Source organism: Scatophagus argus, chromosome 17, assembly GCF_020382885.2.
Source record: "Scatophagus argus isolate fScaArg1 chromosome 17, fScaArg1.pri, whole genome shotgun sequence".
In the NCBI taxonomy this organism is placed as follows: Eukaryota; Metazoa; Chordata; class Actinopteri; family Scatophagidae; genus Scatophagus; species Scatophagus argus.
This window is the reverse complement of record NC_058509.1, coordinates 12,142,167-12,155,128: the sequence shown is the minus strand read 5'-3', so window position 1 is coordinate 12,155,128 and position 12,962 is coordinate 12,142,167. Positions and strand designations below refer to the sequence as shown.

Sequence of the window (12,962 nt, the reverse complement as noted above, 5' to 3'; positions counted from 1 at the left end):
TCACTCTGATATTATTTATACTACTTTACTTTACTCTGTGCTACTTCATTAGCCTACCTCACATTTCTGTCACTTTGAGATACGAGTATAAAATGCCCCCATTGATTATTGTTGCATATTAAATGATGATAAGTTTCCTTTTTCATTTCTTGCAGTAACAACCTCTGTAGGGACATGTTGGACTTTGACATTGTTTAGTTTATAGCATACATCAGACACAAGATCATGCACTATACATGAATGGTACTTTCTCTTTTGATCAAGGTGAACTGCAACTGGAGTGAAGCTTGCGTGTATATAATGCTAAGAAGCTGTAGTACATGCACAAGTAGATGTTTTTAAGTGGATGTTAAATATCACACTGTATTTAAACAGGTGCATTATAATTTGATTACAGTCAGCCTAAGATTATTTGCTCAGAATGGAAATTTTACACAATTTCAAGAATTGACATGATGTTTTATGTCTCTTAAAAACACACAAAGTAGCCTGCATGTAACCCAGTATATCTGAGTTTTGCTGTCAGTCTTCAGTCGATTAGAAATGAATTGAACTCACAGTTTTTGTCACAAGTTGTGCAGTTCATGTCGCGACAAAAGCAAATATAGCGACAAATGACCAAATGCCATTTAAACCACATACAACATATTATCATGTCATTGTGGCCATTGCATGTTTCTTTTATGACAAAAGTTTTGTTTTCAAGATTTATATTTCATCGTGTCAATGTTTTATAATGACATTCAGCAGCGTCCTACGTTTATTAATTTTGTGTAATTTTGTTTTTATGTGTTTAGCAAGTGTGTGAAATATTGATGAGTGGAATGGTTGACAAGCAACCTTCACATTTGTCAAATTATGACTTTACTGAATTAAGATAAATGAATGAACTAAACAGAGCTATTAGGGGAAATGTTTGTGTTTCTGAGTTAACTGCATGCTAATTAAACCCCTCCATCATATCACAGCTCATGAATCACATTCCGTTCTAATGAATGCACCTCACCCTCCCCTCTACTACAGCATATCACACATCTTTCATTTACGTGGGTAAAAAAATGGCCAACTGCTCTTAACATAAAAATATATTAATAACTGGCACGAACTATAATATAGTTGTATAGTAGTAACAGTTTCCATGCTGAAACTGTAGTTAAAATGGCGCCCTATTTTTTCTAGTGCGGCAGAATACTGTTTTTTCTCCTTCGCCATCTTGATGTTCGATCGCACAGGCGGAAGCAACATCTTCGGCGGAGCAACAGCGGGTGTGGTTCGGACTTCTACGGGTGGTTCACCTAGCAGCCCTTTCCCTATTTTCAGCCAAGAGAAAGGAGAAAATTTCTCCGACAAGAATCACGGAGGAGCCGCTCGACTCTGGTAACGATAGTATGTTTACTACATATATTATACATCGGATTCACAGCGCGTCAATGTTTGCTTCACCAGAGAAATCATCTTTGGACAGGGAGGGGGCTCCGGTGGGGTTTTCTGATTTGGCTGGCAGCACAGCAGGTTTTGTACGGTGGTACTTGGATCTACTTTTCATACGTCCTTATTAGCTAAGCTAAATAAACCAGAAGAAAAATTTGGATGGTTCGCTTGAAAGTCAGGATTCCAACGAACAGCTGATTCGTAACAGTAATGATTTCTAACACTGGTCAAACCTCGGAACAAGTGGTAACAACTTAGACTTTGTGCTTGAAGTCCTAAACGGTGTTTGTTTATGTTAGCTAGTTAGCTAACTAGCGGAGGGGTTAGCAAGGCACGTTAGGTTAGCCTAGCGAGCTTTCAAGGTAAACTAGCCAACCTGTTAGCTAGCAGTGGTGGCTAGTACACGCTAGCGTTTCGGTCTTGAGGTATAAGCTTAAACAGCATGTTGGTGATTAATACAGTGTATACAGTTATCTGGGTTTTTTGTTGTGATTGCATAGCCAGTTATGCTCGTAGTTTAACCCACAGGCGGAGTCATGGAAGTGATTGCGGGGCGGAGGGGGTAGTTTCTCTCATTGGAAACCCTAGCTGCGAGGTCGGAACTTGGCCGTGGTAGGGGGGAGGGGGAGAAATATGCCTTTGATGTTATTTGCCGCTGAATGGTGAATTGTGTTCATGCTGGCCTGGAAATACCCACCGCCTCGGCTGGAGGTGGAGGCTCGGCATTTCCCCTCATAGCTACGTTAGCAAGGCAAACAAGCGTCTGAATCATAAAGAGCTGGCTCAGGTAGCACAGAAGACAACGGATTTATTATTGAGACCACGTAGAAGAAATGCATAAACGTTACGATTAGGTTTGACTTTGGCAAGCAAAATCTCAGGACTGAGTGCGAGTTGTCTCATTTTCCCCTGTGCATTTGTGTTTTTTTTTTACAGACATAACTGCTGTGCGGGCCGAGGGCAGGCAAAAACAATGGCTACCCAGTGTAAGTATGAAAAAACTTTGATACGTTTTATTATGCTGATACGGTTATTGATAATTTGACTTTTATGTCGGTATTTAAGAGTTTCTCTAACCCTTGTACTGAAAAGCCTTGAGGCACTGTAGAAACTGGAAAAATGTGAGCTAGGTGAGCACATGTCACGGTATCCCAAGTAATTATAATTTGCCTTTTGTTACACCTGAGTTTCTCCTTCCGGGAAAAAAGGTGTCTAGGAATTGTTATAGCAGTTTGAATTTTGCATGCTAAGGGGACTGGGAATAGAGAAGCACAACCATTTCCCTAACTTTATGTTTCACTTTTCTGAATTTGTTGAAAAAGATTACTTTTTACTTTTTTTTTTTTTTACTAATTTCATGTATCCATCTTTATTTTTCTGAAAACTATATTCATTAACTCAAGATTACCAATGTTATAAGATTGCATCAGTCATTCCTTGTGTTTCTCCTTTCTGTCCCTTCATATGTAGCTGATTTGATGGAGTTAGACATGGCAATGGGAGACAGCAAGGCTGCAGTGAGCCAGTGGCAGCAGCAGTCCTACCTGGATTCAGGCATTCAGTCTGGAGTCACCACCACAGCCCCTTCTCTGAGTGGCAAGGGAAACCCTGATGCCGAGGAGGATGATCCTACTCTTTATGATTGGGAGTTTAACCAGCCTTTCACTCCTGAGGGCACAGGTAAACAAATACTGATTTCTATCATACTACACTAGCATAAATGCTATGCCAAAACCTCAGATTGACAAATTTCTATGATCTCACAATTGTCATTTTGCATTACTGTCAGACATTGAGGGATATGCCATGACCCGGGCCCAGCGTGTGCGTGCTGCCATGTTCCCTGAGACCTTGGAGGAGGGAATCCAGATCCCTCCCACCCAGCTGGATGCTGCCCACCCAACAGCAGTGCAGCGCTTGGCAGAGCCTTCTCAGATGCTGAAGCATGCTGTGGTCAACCTCATTAACTATCAAGATGATGCTGAGCTGGCAACTCGTGCCATCCCTGAGCTCACCAAACTGCTCAACGATGAGGACCAAGTACGTGTACAACTGGTTATATTCTCAGATCACACAATGTAGGGGAGAAACGATTCTGAAACCAAGACCAAGGCCTCAATACAAACATTCACAGACTTGTGTCTCTTGACTCCACTGTTTATTGCCAGTCCAGTCTTCAAAAGGACAAAAACTGTGAAAAACACGCTTGTCCTCGAATTGGATTCCCTTCTCGTCTCTTAGAAACAAATAAAAATAAAAAAATAAGTGAACCAAACTGTGGTTTGGAGAATTGTTATACCCTTACAAATGATACTTTCTAAGTAATATTTGATGTCTTGTAAGTAATTAGCAGTGTAGCCCTAACATTGTCTGTTTCCTAGGTTGTCGTGAATAAAGCAGCTGTAATGGTGCATCAGTTGTCAAAGAAGGAGGCATCGCGTCATGCCCTCATGCGTTCCCCGCAAATGGTTTCGGCTGTTGTTCGTGCCATGCAGAACACTGGTGATGTGGAGACTGCTCGCTGCTCTGCTGGCACCTTGCATAACCTTTCACATCATCGTGAGGGGCTCCTTGCAATCTTCAAGTCTGGAGGCATCCCTGCACTGGTCAAGATGCTGGGGTAGGAAACCGAAAGAAATGTGGTGCTCTTTACTGCTTATGTGATAGGAGATCATCAGTGTGCACACATACAAATGGTTTGAAGCTAGCAAGAACAATGCACAGAGGCTGTCTAAGAGTGGTTTTTACGGAGAGTTTGTTGGCAAGGAATCTGATGACAAAGAGTTTTGTTTTTTTTTTTTATAGTTGCCATAAATTCCCTCCCTCCCTTGGTACACAAAATTGCACTGCTTCATTAAAGGTCCTAAAGTTATTACATCCTATTGGCAACACATATTTGTAACATTCTTTTTTATTTCAAGCCTATATGAGACTGCCACAAATGAACAAAAATATGTTTACATTTGCATGACACACAAAGTCTCGCCTTCTGCCTCTCCTTTTTTCTTTCTTTCACTCTGTGCTATGGGTAAAGGCTGGTCACAGTTAAAAAAAAATGCAACAGCATATTCCAGCACTTCTAAGTCAAGTGCAAATAAAGTCAAACAGTGTTTATGGTACATCTTTTAGCAAGCATCAGCCTTGATAGGTAACTCACCTGCACAGAGAAGCACACCTTAACAATCACAACAACTCCGTGGTTTGAATGCATGTAGCTGAGGTGGACAGTCTTGAAGGTGTCTGCAATCTACTTTTTAAGCAAATTGTACAGATCGCAGTCTTTAATTTCCTCTTACTTCTGCTCATAAAAGTTGCATGACTGTATTGACTCGCAGGCCCGTGCTGTGTGAACAAACTAATAGCATGATGTAGCCACATAGATGGCGGCGTGGCTTAGACGACTTAGTTCATGACGCTCTTCGTTGGATGATGTATTGTAAATAATGCAAGATGAGTTATTGCTAGCAACATGGCATTTGATGGATACACTCTTAACTGCAATATTTTGTTTTAATGCTGCAAATGGAAAAATTCATAGCTTGTCTAGAGTTTACAGGACATTATTTCAAAATTTAAAAAAGTTTGCTATGTGCATTGTGATTGCAATTATATAGATGCTGGTAATGGTTTTTAGTCAGATTACCTTGCCTACATTGTCGGGATTTGGATTATGTAACCACACTATATGGAAAAATTGTAATCTTTTAAACCTCTCCAGTGTAGTGGTGGTCTACATTATGAAGTCACTTTAAAGTTTCAACCAAAATTTAAGTAATTCAATTTGTTTGTTGTGCTTCTGCACCTCTTCTGCCCTAATAATCCAACAATCAAGGACCAGTTGAGCATATTGAGTGCTGTAGTGGTGCTCCAAAGAAACAGCAGTAATTTTTAGATGTCTGCAGTTGTGATCAGCTGGTCAGATCAGCACATTTGTTGTTTGTGGACAGCATGCTTTACTGTATTGATGTGCAGTTGCCAAGTTTCTTTGCTGGTCTTACATGTCACATGGTATTTTTCATAAATTCCTGATGCACAACAAAAAAGCCAACCTAATTCTCTTTTTCTCTGTTTGGTTCCAGATGTATAATGCACCATAATGTCAAGTTTTTTTAATATCATGCTACCATAGCTTTCCCTGCTAAAGTTGTCTCATCATTTTGTGTGTATTTTTCCAGCTCACCGGTGGACAGTGTTTTGTTCTATGCCATCACCACACTCCACAACCTGTTGTTGCATCAGGAGGGGGCAAAGATGGCAGTGCGCCTTGCTGGAGGACTGCAGAAAATGGTGGCTTTGTTGTCCAATACCAACGTCAAGTTCCTGGCAATCACTACTGACTGCCTGCAGATCCTGGCATATGGCAACCAGGAAAGCAAGGTGTTGGAACGTCTGCTTATTTTCACATCCATTTATATTTATTAGTTCCCTCGCATGTCTACTCACTCCACTTTGCTGGTACCAGTTCATAGCATAACTAAACTTGTCTTCGTTTTAGCTGATTATTCTGGCCAGCGGTGGTCCCCAGGCCCTGGTCAACATCATGAGGACCTTCACATACGAGAAACTACTGTGGACCACAAGCAGAGTGCTTAAGGTGCTCTCTGTTTGCTCAAGCAACAAGCCTGCAATTGTAGAAGCTGGTATGTACATACTCATACTACAGAAATAGAATAGAAACACAATGCTGGGAAATATACATAAATCGAAATGTTTTTGTCAACTCTTTGTACTACAACTGTGGGCATTATTACAATTTCTGGTTTGTTGTTTGTTACAAAGGGGAAATTCCTCTGATGTAATGAATATGCTTGTTGTATTTTGACTTGTGTATGTAGGAGGCATGCAAGCCTTGGGGCTTCACCTGACAGACCCCAGCCAGCGACTGGTCCAGAACTGTCTCTGGACTCTGAGGAATCTTTCGGATGCTGCCACTAAACAGGTACGGCAAATGCTCTATATAAATGTAATGTAATGTTACTAATGTAATGTAATGTTCAGTAGGATTAACTCAATGTGTTAAATGTCCATAATGTGTAACAAAGAGAATAAAATGCTAAATTGTTTAGAATTCCTTAATTCCTCTGCTCATTTGTTTTCATTTGTCCCTTCAACCCATCCTCTGCTGTCTCCAGGAGGGAATGGAGGGTCTCCTGGGGACCCTGGTTCAGCTGCTGGGAAGTGATGACATCAATGTAGTGACATGTGCTGCTGGCATCCTCTCCAACCTGACCTGCAACAACTATAGTAACAAACTCATGGTCTGCCAGGTAAGTACTGTACGGCAACTTTTTCGTAAATTCATTTTTGTGTCTTAGAAGCCAAGACACTTGACATTATCAGCCTTTGTACATTACTGTATATCTTTCTGTCTCTGTGGAGTGTATGTTATGTATTCTGATATAAATTCTTTGTCTGCAGTCTTATTTTTTTTAATGTAGTAACACATGATCTGCTGATTGATCTTATTGTCAGGTTGGAGGTATTGAGGCTTTGGTGCGAACAGTGCTCAGAGCCGGCGACAGAGAGGACATCACAGAGCCAGCGGTCTGTGCCCTGCGTCACCTGACCTCCCGTCATCAGGATGCTGAGATGGCCCAGAATGCCGTGCGCCTTCATTACGGCCTGCCTGTGGTGGTCAAACTACTGCACCCTCCATCCCACTGGCCACTAATCAAGGTCACTAGCAGCGTTTTCTTAGACTAACATCATTTTGGATCTTGCATGTAGTGGCATCATTGACTGGATTTCATTCCAACTAACTGAAATGTTTTATTTCCCCTCTATCCAGGCTACAGTTGGTCTGATCCGTAATCTGGCTCTTTGTCCAGCCAACCACAGTGCTCTGCGCGAACAGGGAGCCATTCCCCGACTGGTACAACTGCTTGTCAGGGCTCACCAGGACACCCAAAGGCGCACCAGCATGGGAGGCAACCAGCAACAGTTTGTGGTGTGTAACCAAGCCCCCACAAGCTTTCTTTATTTTAACATTTGTAAGTTTTGTTTTGTTTTTTTTCTTTTTACATATGATTTCCTTTCCTCCCAAACTCAAATGCATCCAGGAGGGTGTGCGTATGGAAGAAATCGTGGAAGGCTGCACGGGAGCTTTGCACATCCTGGCCCGGGATGTCCACAACAGAATTGTCATCAGAGGGCTCAACACCATTCCACTCTTTGTCCAGGTAAAACTAAATCGCCAGCCTTACTATGGAAACAAACTTCTGCAGTCACAAATCAGCTGCACAGAGGTGTATTTAATGTATGATGTGTTAAATGTAGTCTTCCTCTTTGCTGTTCGCCATCCCCAGTTGCTGTATTCTCCAGTGGAGAATATCCAGCGTGTGGCAGCAGGTGTGCTGTGTGAACTGGCTCAGGACAAGGAAGCTGCAGAGGCAATCGAAGCTGAAGGAGCCACCGCACCCCTCACTGAGCTGCTGCATTCCCGTAATGAGGGAGTGGGTGAGTATACATGCACAAATGTATAAATGTATGTAACTATAAATTTCTGATTGTCTGAGTGTTGTCTGCGCCGACACTACCTGTGTGCACTGTTGTTTACATGAGTTGTTTTTCTGCATTGTCTGTAGCGACCTATGCTGCAGCTGTCCTGTTCCGCATGTCTGAGGACAAGCCCCAGGACTACAAGAAACGTCTGTCGGTGGAGCTGACCAGCTCTTTGTTCAGAACTGAGCCTATGGCCTGGAACGAGGTATGCACACGCTTTTTGGTGTGTTCACACTGAAAAAGCAACCAAATTTATTGGACTTAGTATCAGTATTTTATAGTACATACCATATACAGTTAGTCATGTACTACAGAATTGGGGAAAAGGCATCCACTCTCCACCATGCAGGCTGGCTTATGTCAGATTTACTCATTACGGTTTTGTCTTTTTATAGACTGGAGACCTGGGACTGGATATGGGAGCTCAGGGAGACCCTCTGGCTTACAGGCAGGATGGTAAGTGCCTGTTTTTAACACTGATGAAATCCCTTTCTTATTTATTCTTCCTTTGCTTTATGGAATTTGTTATTTAAAACCATCTGATTTGTGGTCTCTATTGATTGATGGGAAAGAAAAAAAATAAAGTGTAGCTGTATTGAATCACTGTTCATTTGCTGACGGGGGAGGGGCGCAATTATTCTATACTGTGTAAGTGTGATCGGAGCCTTTGCACCAGTTTTAAGTTTTTGGGTTTTTTTTTTTCCTTTCAGATGGAGCCTACAGAACCTACCCCGCAGGCTACGGCCAGGACTCCCTTTTGGACCCCATGATGCAAGGTGCTGACTACCATGCTGACGCTTTGCCGGACCTGGGTCACCATACTGATCCATTGCCAGACCTTGGCCACACCCAGGACCTGATGGACAGCAACCAGCTGGCCTGGTTTGACACCGACCTGTAGGATTGGTAAGACAGACCCCTGCAGAAAATTTATAAGCTCACAGAAAATGCATTATTGATGTATATAAATAACAACACATTGATTGGAAATGTTATCCTGTGGTCTTTTTGCAGTTGTATTCTGATAGAACCTGCATTGTGATTGGCCTGTATTGTCTGAATCAGCATTATGATTGGCCTGTAGAGTTGTTGAAGGTAAAGAGAGGAACAAGGGGTCTTGGAAAGTGCCTGACACAAGAAAACAAAGAAGATGGTTGCCACTGGAATGTTAAAGCAAGTCGAAGTGGGCAGGGGGAACATGGGTTAGAGTATCAGAGAGATGTGGAATCACACAATGGAGGTCTTGGAGCAGGTTACCTAAATGGATGAGTGCACATGAGGTGGATCTTAAAAGTTTGAAACACATATGTTTTAGCCTTGCCTGTATTCTTATCAGTTTTTGTTTCTATTTTTCTTATTCTATTTTTTTATTTCTTTTTGTATTACTCATTCTCTGTTATGGTACTGACCCAGCTTGCCTTCGCACTAGCCATCTTCATTTTCTCTTCAATGCTAATCATTTGTAATTTTTTTTTTAAAACGTATATTACATGTAGTGTTAAGTTATAGTGATATTATACAATGTTCCTTTGGTTTATGGCCGAATGTGTAGAACACTAATAATCAGTTGAATTGTACTCTGACTTAAAGTGTAACATTGTGTAGTTTTTTTTATAATCTCAAAAATGGAGAATTATGCATTCTTAATATGTGCTTGTTTAAGCATAAAGTATGTCAGTGTCACAAATGTTCTAAAGAGGGATATGGGTGAAATTGCGGGTGGGTTGGGGATAAATCTAGAGACAAGTGTTTTATATACAGTATCACTGGTAGGTTAACAACTATTTTGTATGCTATCATTGGATGTCTGATAGAAAAGTCTTTAACTCTATCATTGGTGGTCTAATAAAACCGAGTTTTATGTGCTATCAAGGGTAGCTAGTTTGATGAACCAGTTGTAGTCCTGCTGTGCTTATTTTGGAGACGAGGTTATGACACGGCTGAACAATAAAATGGCATTTTATTTCATTCAGTCTCTGTTTTGTGTCTTCTGTCCAACCACGTCATATAGTGATTGTTTTCTACGGACAAGCTCCTGCAGTGTGACGTGGAAATGAATGCAGTTCATGGCCTGTGAAATTGTGGAACGCTATCTTCAAATTAATTCAACTAGTATTTCTTATATTTTTGTCGAATACTTGCCCCTCATCAGTTGAAGGGTGACGCCAGTTGGATAGTATAAGAAAATATCAACAAAATAAATCTGCAGTACACACGTTGGAATTGTGGCACATTTGGCAACTACAGTGGATATTAAAAACTGCTGAACTGAGACTGAGGAACTGAAATAAGCTTGTGCATTAAAATATGACTAACATACTTCTCACTAATGTATTGAAGGTTGCTGCTCTCCTCTTCACTGGTAAATGTGTTTTAAAAGATTTAAAATTATTCTGCATTTTATATATGTAAAGATGGATCACAGATTCAAGTTCTGAGAGCTAATAGTGAGTAGAGCTCAGTTTCTGAAATAAAAAGTATAAAGCTGTAACAGCTGTTTTTGAGTCACACACAGACTGTGTAGGGGATATAGAGGGAATGTGTATTAAGCAACAAGGAAAGGCCAATAAAAGTGCTATTGATTGTCCTGAAAGGATTTAGCTTGAAAGCATTATTCACTGCCAAAAGATGTCAGAGAGCAATTTAATGAGCAACCTATATTTCAAATACAAAACCTAAACTCATTACTACCAGTAACTTGACAACAGCTCAAATGAGATAGGATATTTCATGCGCAATCGTTGCACCTCCAGTTATTGCACAGACCCCTCTGATTGAGAATTCATCAGCAGGGGGCAGCACACACCACAGACTCAGTGTTGACAGAGCCAAGGCATGATGGATGGGTTTCTGGTTGTAACGTGAGTAATACTGATTAAGTTCACCATAACCTACAACACCTGGTCAGGTGGTGAAAATTTCAGGCTAATTTATTAATACAAAATCTCATTAACATGTAATCACTGAGAATAAATGTACATAACAAAACAAACCTGCAGGTTTATGTGGAAATGTTTACACTTCACTATATTCCAATTTATTCATCTTTTAAAGAAAACCTGATATATATTAGGTAGATGCATAAAGGTTTGTTCTTCCACAAAGAAATCACCATCAGAGACAACAGCTGTAATGAACGAGGTGACAAACACTGGAATGTGGACGATTAAACAAGGACAATGCTGTTCGATGACGCCCTTAAGTGGAAGCTTTTGGGCAACATTCCGGTGATTTTCAGCTCATCTGAGCTCAGTGATCACACAGCAGGAGTGCTTCGCTGAAACAAAGTAAACATGCATCAATTGATGTGGATTCTTAAGTAATACTGTCTTATCTCAGCATGTGCTGTGTTGTTTGAAATAAGAAACCACAGAGCCAGACAGAATTGTCTCATATGGAAATGTACCACCATATTCACACAGATAAAGGAGCAGCAGTGGCAGAATGTAACAGAGTATTTTAGAGTCTCTTATTACTTTACTTAACTCATTGAGTTAAGTTTTGAACAGGCTGAACATGGTGATCAGTGTGTTGAAGGTACAGATTGTTAGAAAGTAAAACTTGATTTGATGTAGTGAAAAAAGAGGTGTAAGTCATGACAGCAAATGCCTAAAGTCATGAGGCAAATTTGCAGCAGAATTCCTCTCTACTGAAACAAGCTCAGTTTCTTTTCATATTTTATTGAAAAGTGCTCCAGAAATCTGGTATGTCAGGTAAATCGCACATTATAGCCAGAGACAGAGAGCATCGTGGGTAAACATGGGTACAGAGTAAGTGATGTAACTGCTGTGTGGGCTGGTGAAATAAGAAGCAGCACTGGCTCTTGTGTATTCAGGGAATGAGGCCTCCGTGTACACCTGCATCCTCTTCATGGGCTTAGCAGCTCCGTTAGCACCGAGTCTGTGGTGTGTGCTGCCCCCTGCTGAGCAGATGGGGGAACTATCAGCTGAAGATCGAAGGAGGAGGCTCTCTTCAGAGTCCCAGCTGAAGCACCTCTTCGTCCCAACTGGTCCGTGTGTGGACTGAGGCCGCTGCTCTGCTCTGACCGGCACACCTGACAGAGGAGAAGCTCTGGGAGCCTGAGCAGAGGGGCCGTCTCTCTTCAGGAGGGACTCAATGGAGAAAGGACTGCTGAACTTCACCTCACATCTGATCTGAACAGCTCTGCAGGCTGCAGGTTCAGGAGAGCGGAGAGCTGAGCGGCGCTCTGATGGTCTGCTCGTGTTCTCACTTTCCACTTTGGAGGCCAACTCAGGAAAGAGCTGCAGGATTCCTTTGAAGTGACGACGAACCATCTTTGCCGTGATCTGAGTGGGGTCCAGTTTCCAGTAGTTTCTCTTACTGTCCAGTGAGCCTGGAACCACTGGAATCTGAAAAACACAACACAAGGTGTTTAGAGACAGACCTGATGGTTTTCCTTTCATAACAATAATGGAATCATATGAACTCTCAGGAGGTTTGGAATGAAAACTTACCTTGACAAAACATTTGTTGGTTGATAAACAGACTCTGATGTTGTTCTCAACAGATTTTCTGTCTTCACAAATGAGTGGTGCCAGTCTGTCCATCAGCTAGAAAACATCAAGTTGAAATCAGAGGTTTCAAAATGAATGGTCTGTATGGTAGCTTTCCTAAAGACAGTTCATGCAAATGTTCTGACTCTTTCTTACCTGCGTGAAAGTGAGCATCTTGTCTGGAGCGTCTTGCAGGACCACAGCGATCTTAGCCAGGTAGGTGGCGCTCTTCCTGAACAGACGCTGCTGAGAGCTGCTGCCTGGGACGAAGAGAGGCAGCCAAGCTCCAAACTCCTCCATCCTGCTCTGCTTCTTGTTCCTTGGAGAGTCAGAGGAGTCCAGTCCCACACAGAGCAGCGTGATCACAAGCTCACCGAGGTCAGATGTGGACCTGAAGGTGTCCGCTGTGAATATGAGTCCTGCTGGGACAATAGGACATCAGAGGGTGTGCACTGCAGGTTAATGGGGACCTTTTGATAAGCAGATGAGCCGTTACTGCTGGGGGTGGAGCCAGAC

The 12,962-nt window shown here is 41.9% G+C and overlaps 2 protein-coding genes across 5 annotated transcripts; one reads left to right on the top strand and one right to left on the bottom strand.

Moving 5' to 3' along the window:
* Window positions 1-1,209: 1,209 nt before the first annotated feature.
* Window positions 1,210-9,900, top strand: LOC124074736 (catenin beta-1-like). 4 transcript variants are annotated; one of them, XM_046417948.1, is made up of 17 exons: window positions 1,210-1,377; window positions 2,368-2,417; window positions 2,902-3,111; window positions 3,221-3,471; window positions 3,813-4,051; window positions 5,607-5,808; window positions 5,927-6,071; window positions 6,267-6,370; window positions 6,564-6,698; window positions 6,904-7,107; window positions 7,220-7,378; window positions 7,491-7,610; window positions 7,737-7,887; window positions 8,016-8,137; window positions 8,328-8,388; window positions 8,643-8,838; window positions 8,947-9,900. In XM_046417948.1, exons 2-16 carry the CDS (start codon window positions 2,405-2,407, stop codon window positions 8,831-8,833), a joined length of 2,307 nt encoding a protein of 768 aa, XP_046273904.1. In that variant the 5' UTR covers window positions 1,210-1,377; window positions 2,368-2,404; the 3' UTR covers window positions 8,834-8,838; window positions 8,947-9,900. The 4 variants fall into 4 exon arrangements, with proteins under 4 accessions (XP_046273904.1, XP_046273905.1, XP_046273908.1 ...); XM_046417949.1 differs by having other exon boundaries at window positions 1,234-1,386; XM_046417952.1 differs by lacking the exon at window positions 1,210-1,377 and adding an exon at window positions 1,530-1,677.
* Window positions 9,901-11,642: 1,742 nt separating this feature from the next.
* Window positions 11,643-12,962, bottom strand: LOC124074846 (forkhead box protein H1-like). The gene is made up of 3 exons (XM_046418159.1): window positions 12,603-12,962; window positions 12,408-12,503; window positions 11,643-12,302 (listed from the first exon to the last, which is right to left on the bottom strand). Exons 1-3 carry the CDS (start codon window positions 12,744-12,746, stop codon window positions 11,658-11,660), a joined length of 885 nt encoding a protein of 294 aa, XP_046274115.1. The 5' UTR covers window positions 12,747-12,962; the 3' UTR covers window positions 11,643-11,657.

What these genes read in the sequence shown, in the direction of transcription:
- LOC124074846 (XM_046418159.1), bottom strand. Translation starts at nt 12,746, where the DNA reads ATGGAGGAGTTTGGAGCTTGGCTGCCTCTCTTCGTCCCAGGCAGCAGC. An exon ending in AGATGCTCACTTTCACGCAG is followed by an intron (nt 12,504 to 12,602) that starts GTAAGAAAGAGT and finishes GATGTTTTCTAG; the next exon opens with CTGATGGACAGACTGGCACC. An exon ending in CCAACAAATGTTTTGTCAAG is followed by an intron (nt 12,303 to 12,407) that starts GTAAGTTTTCAT and finishes TGTGTTTTTCAG; the next exon opens with ATTCCAGTGGTTCCAGGCTC.
- LOC124074736 (XM_046417948.1), top strand. An exon ending in ACAAACTCATGGTCTGCCAG is followed by an intron (nt 6,699 to 6,903) that starts GTAAGTACTGTA and finishes TCTTATTGTCAG; the next exon opens with GTTGGAGGTATTGAGGCTTT. An exon ending in TTCCCGTAATGAGGGAGTGG is followed by an intron (nt 7,888 to 8,015) that starts GTGAGTATACAT and finishes CATTGTCTGTAG; the next exon opens with CGACCTATGCTGCAGCTGTC.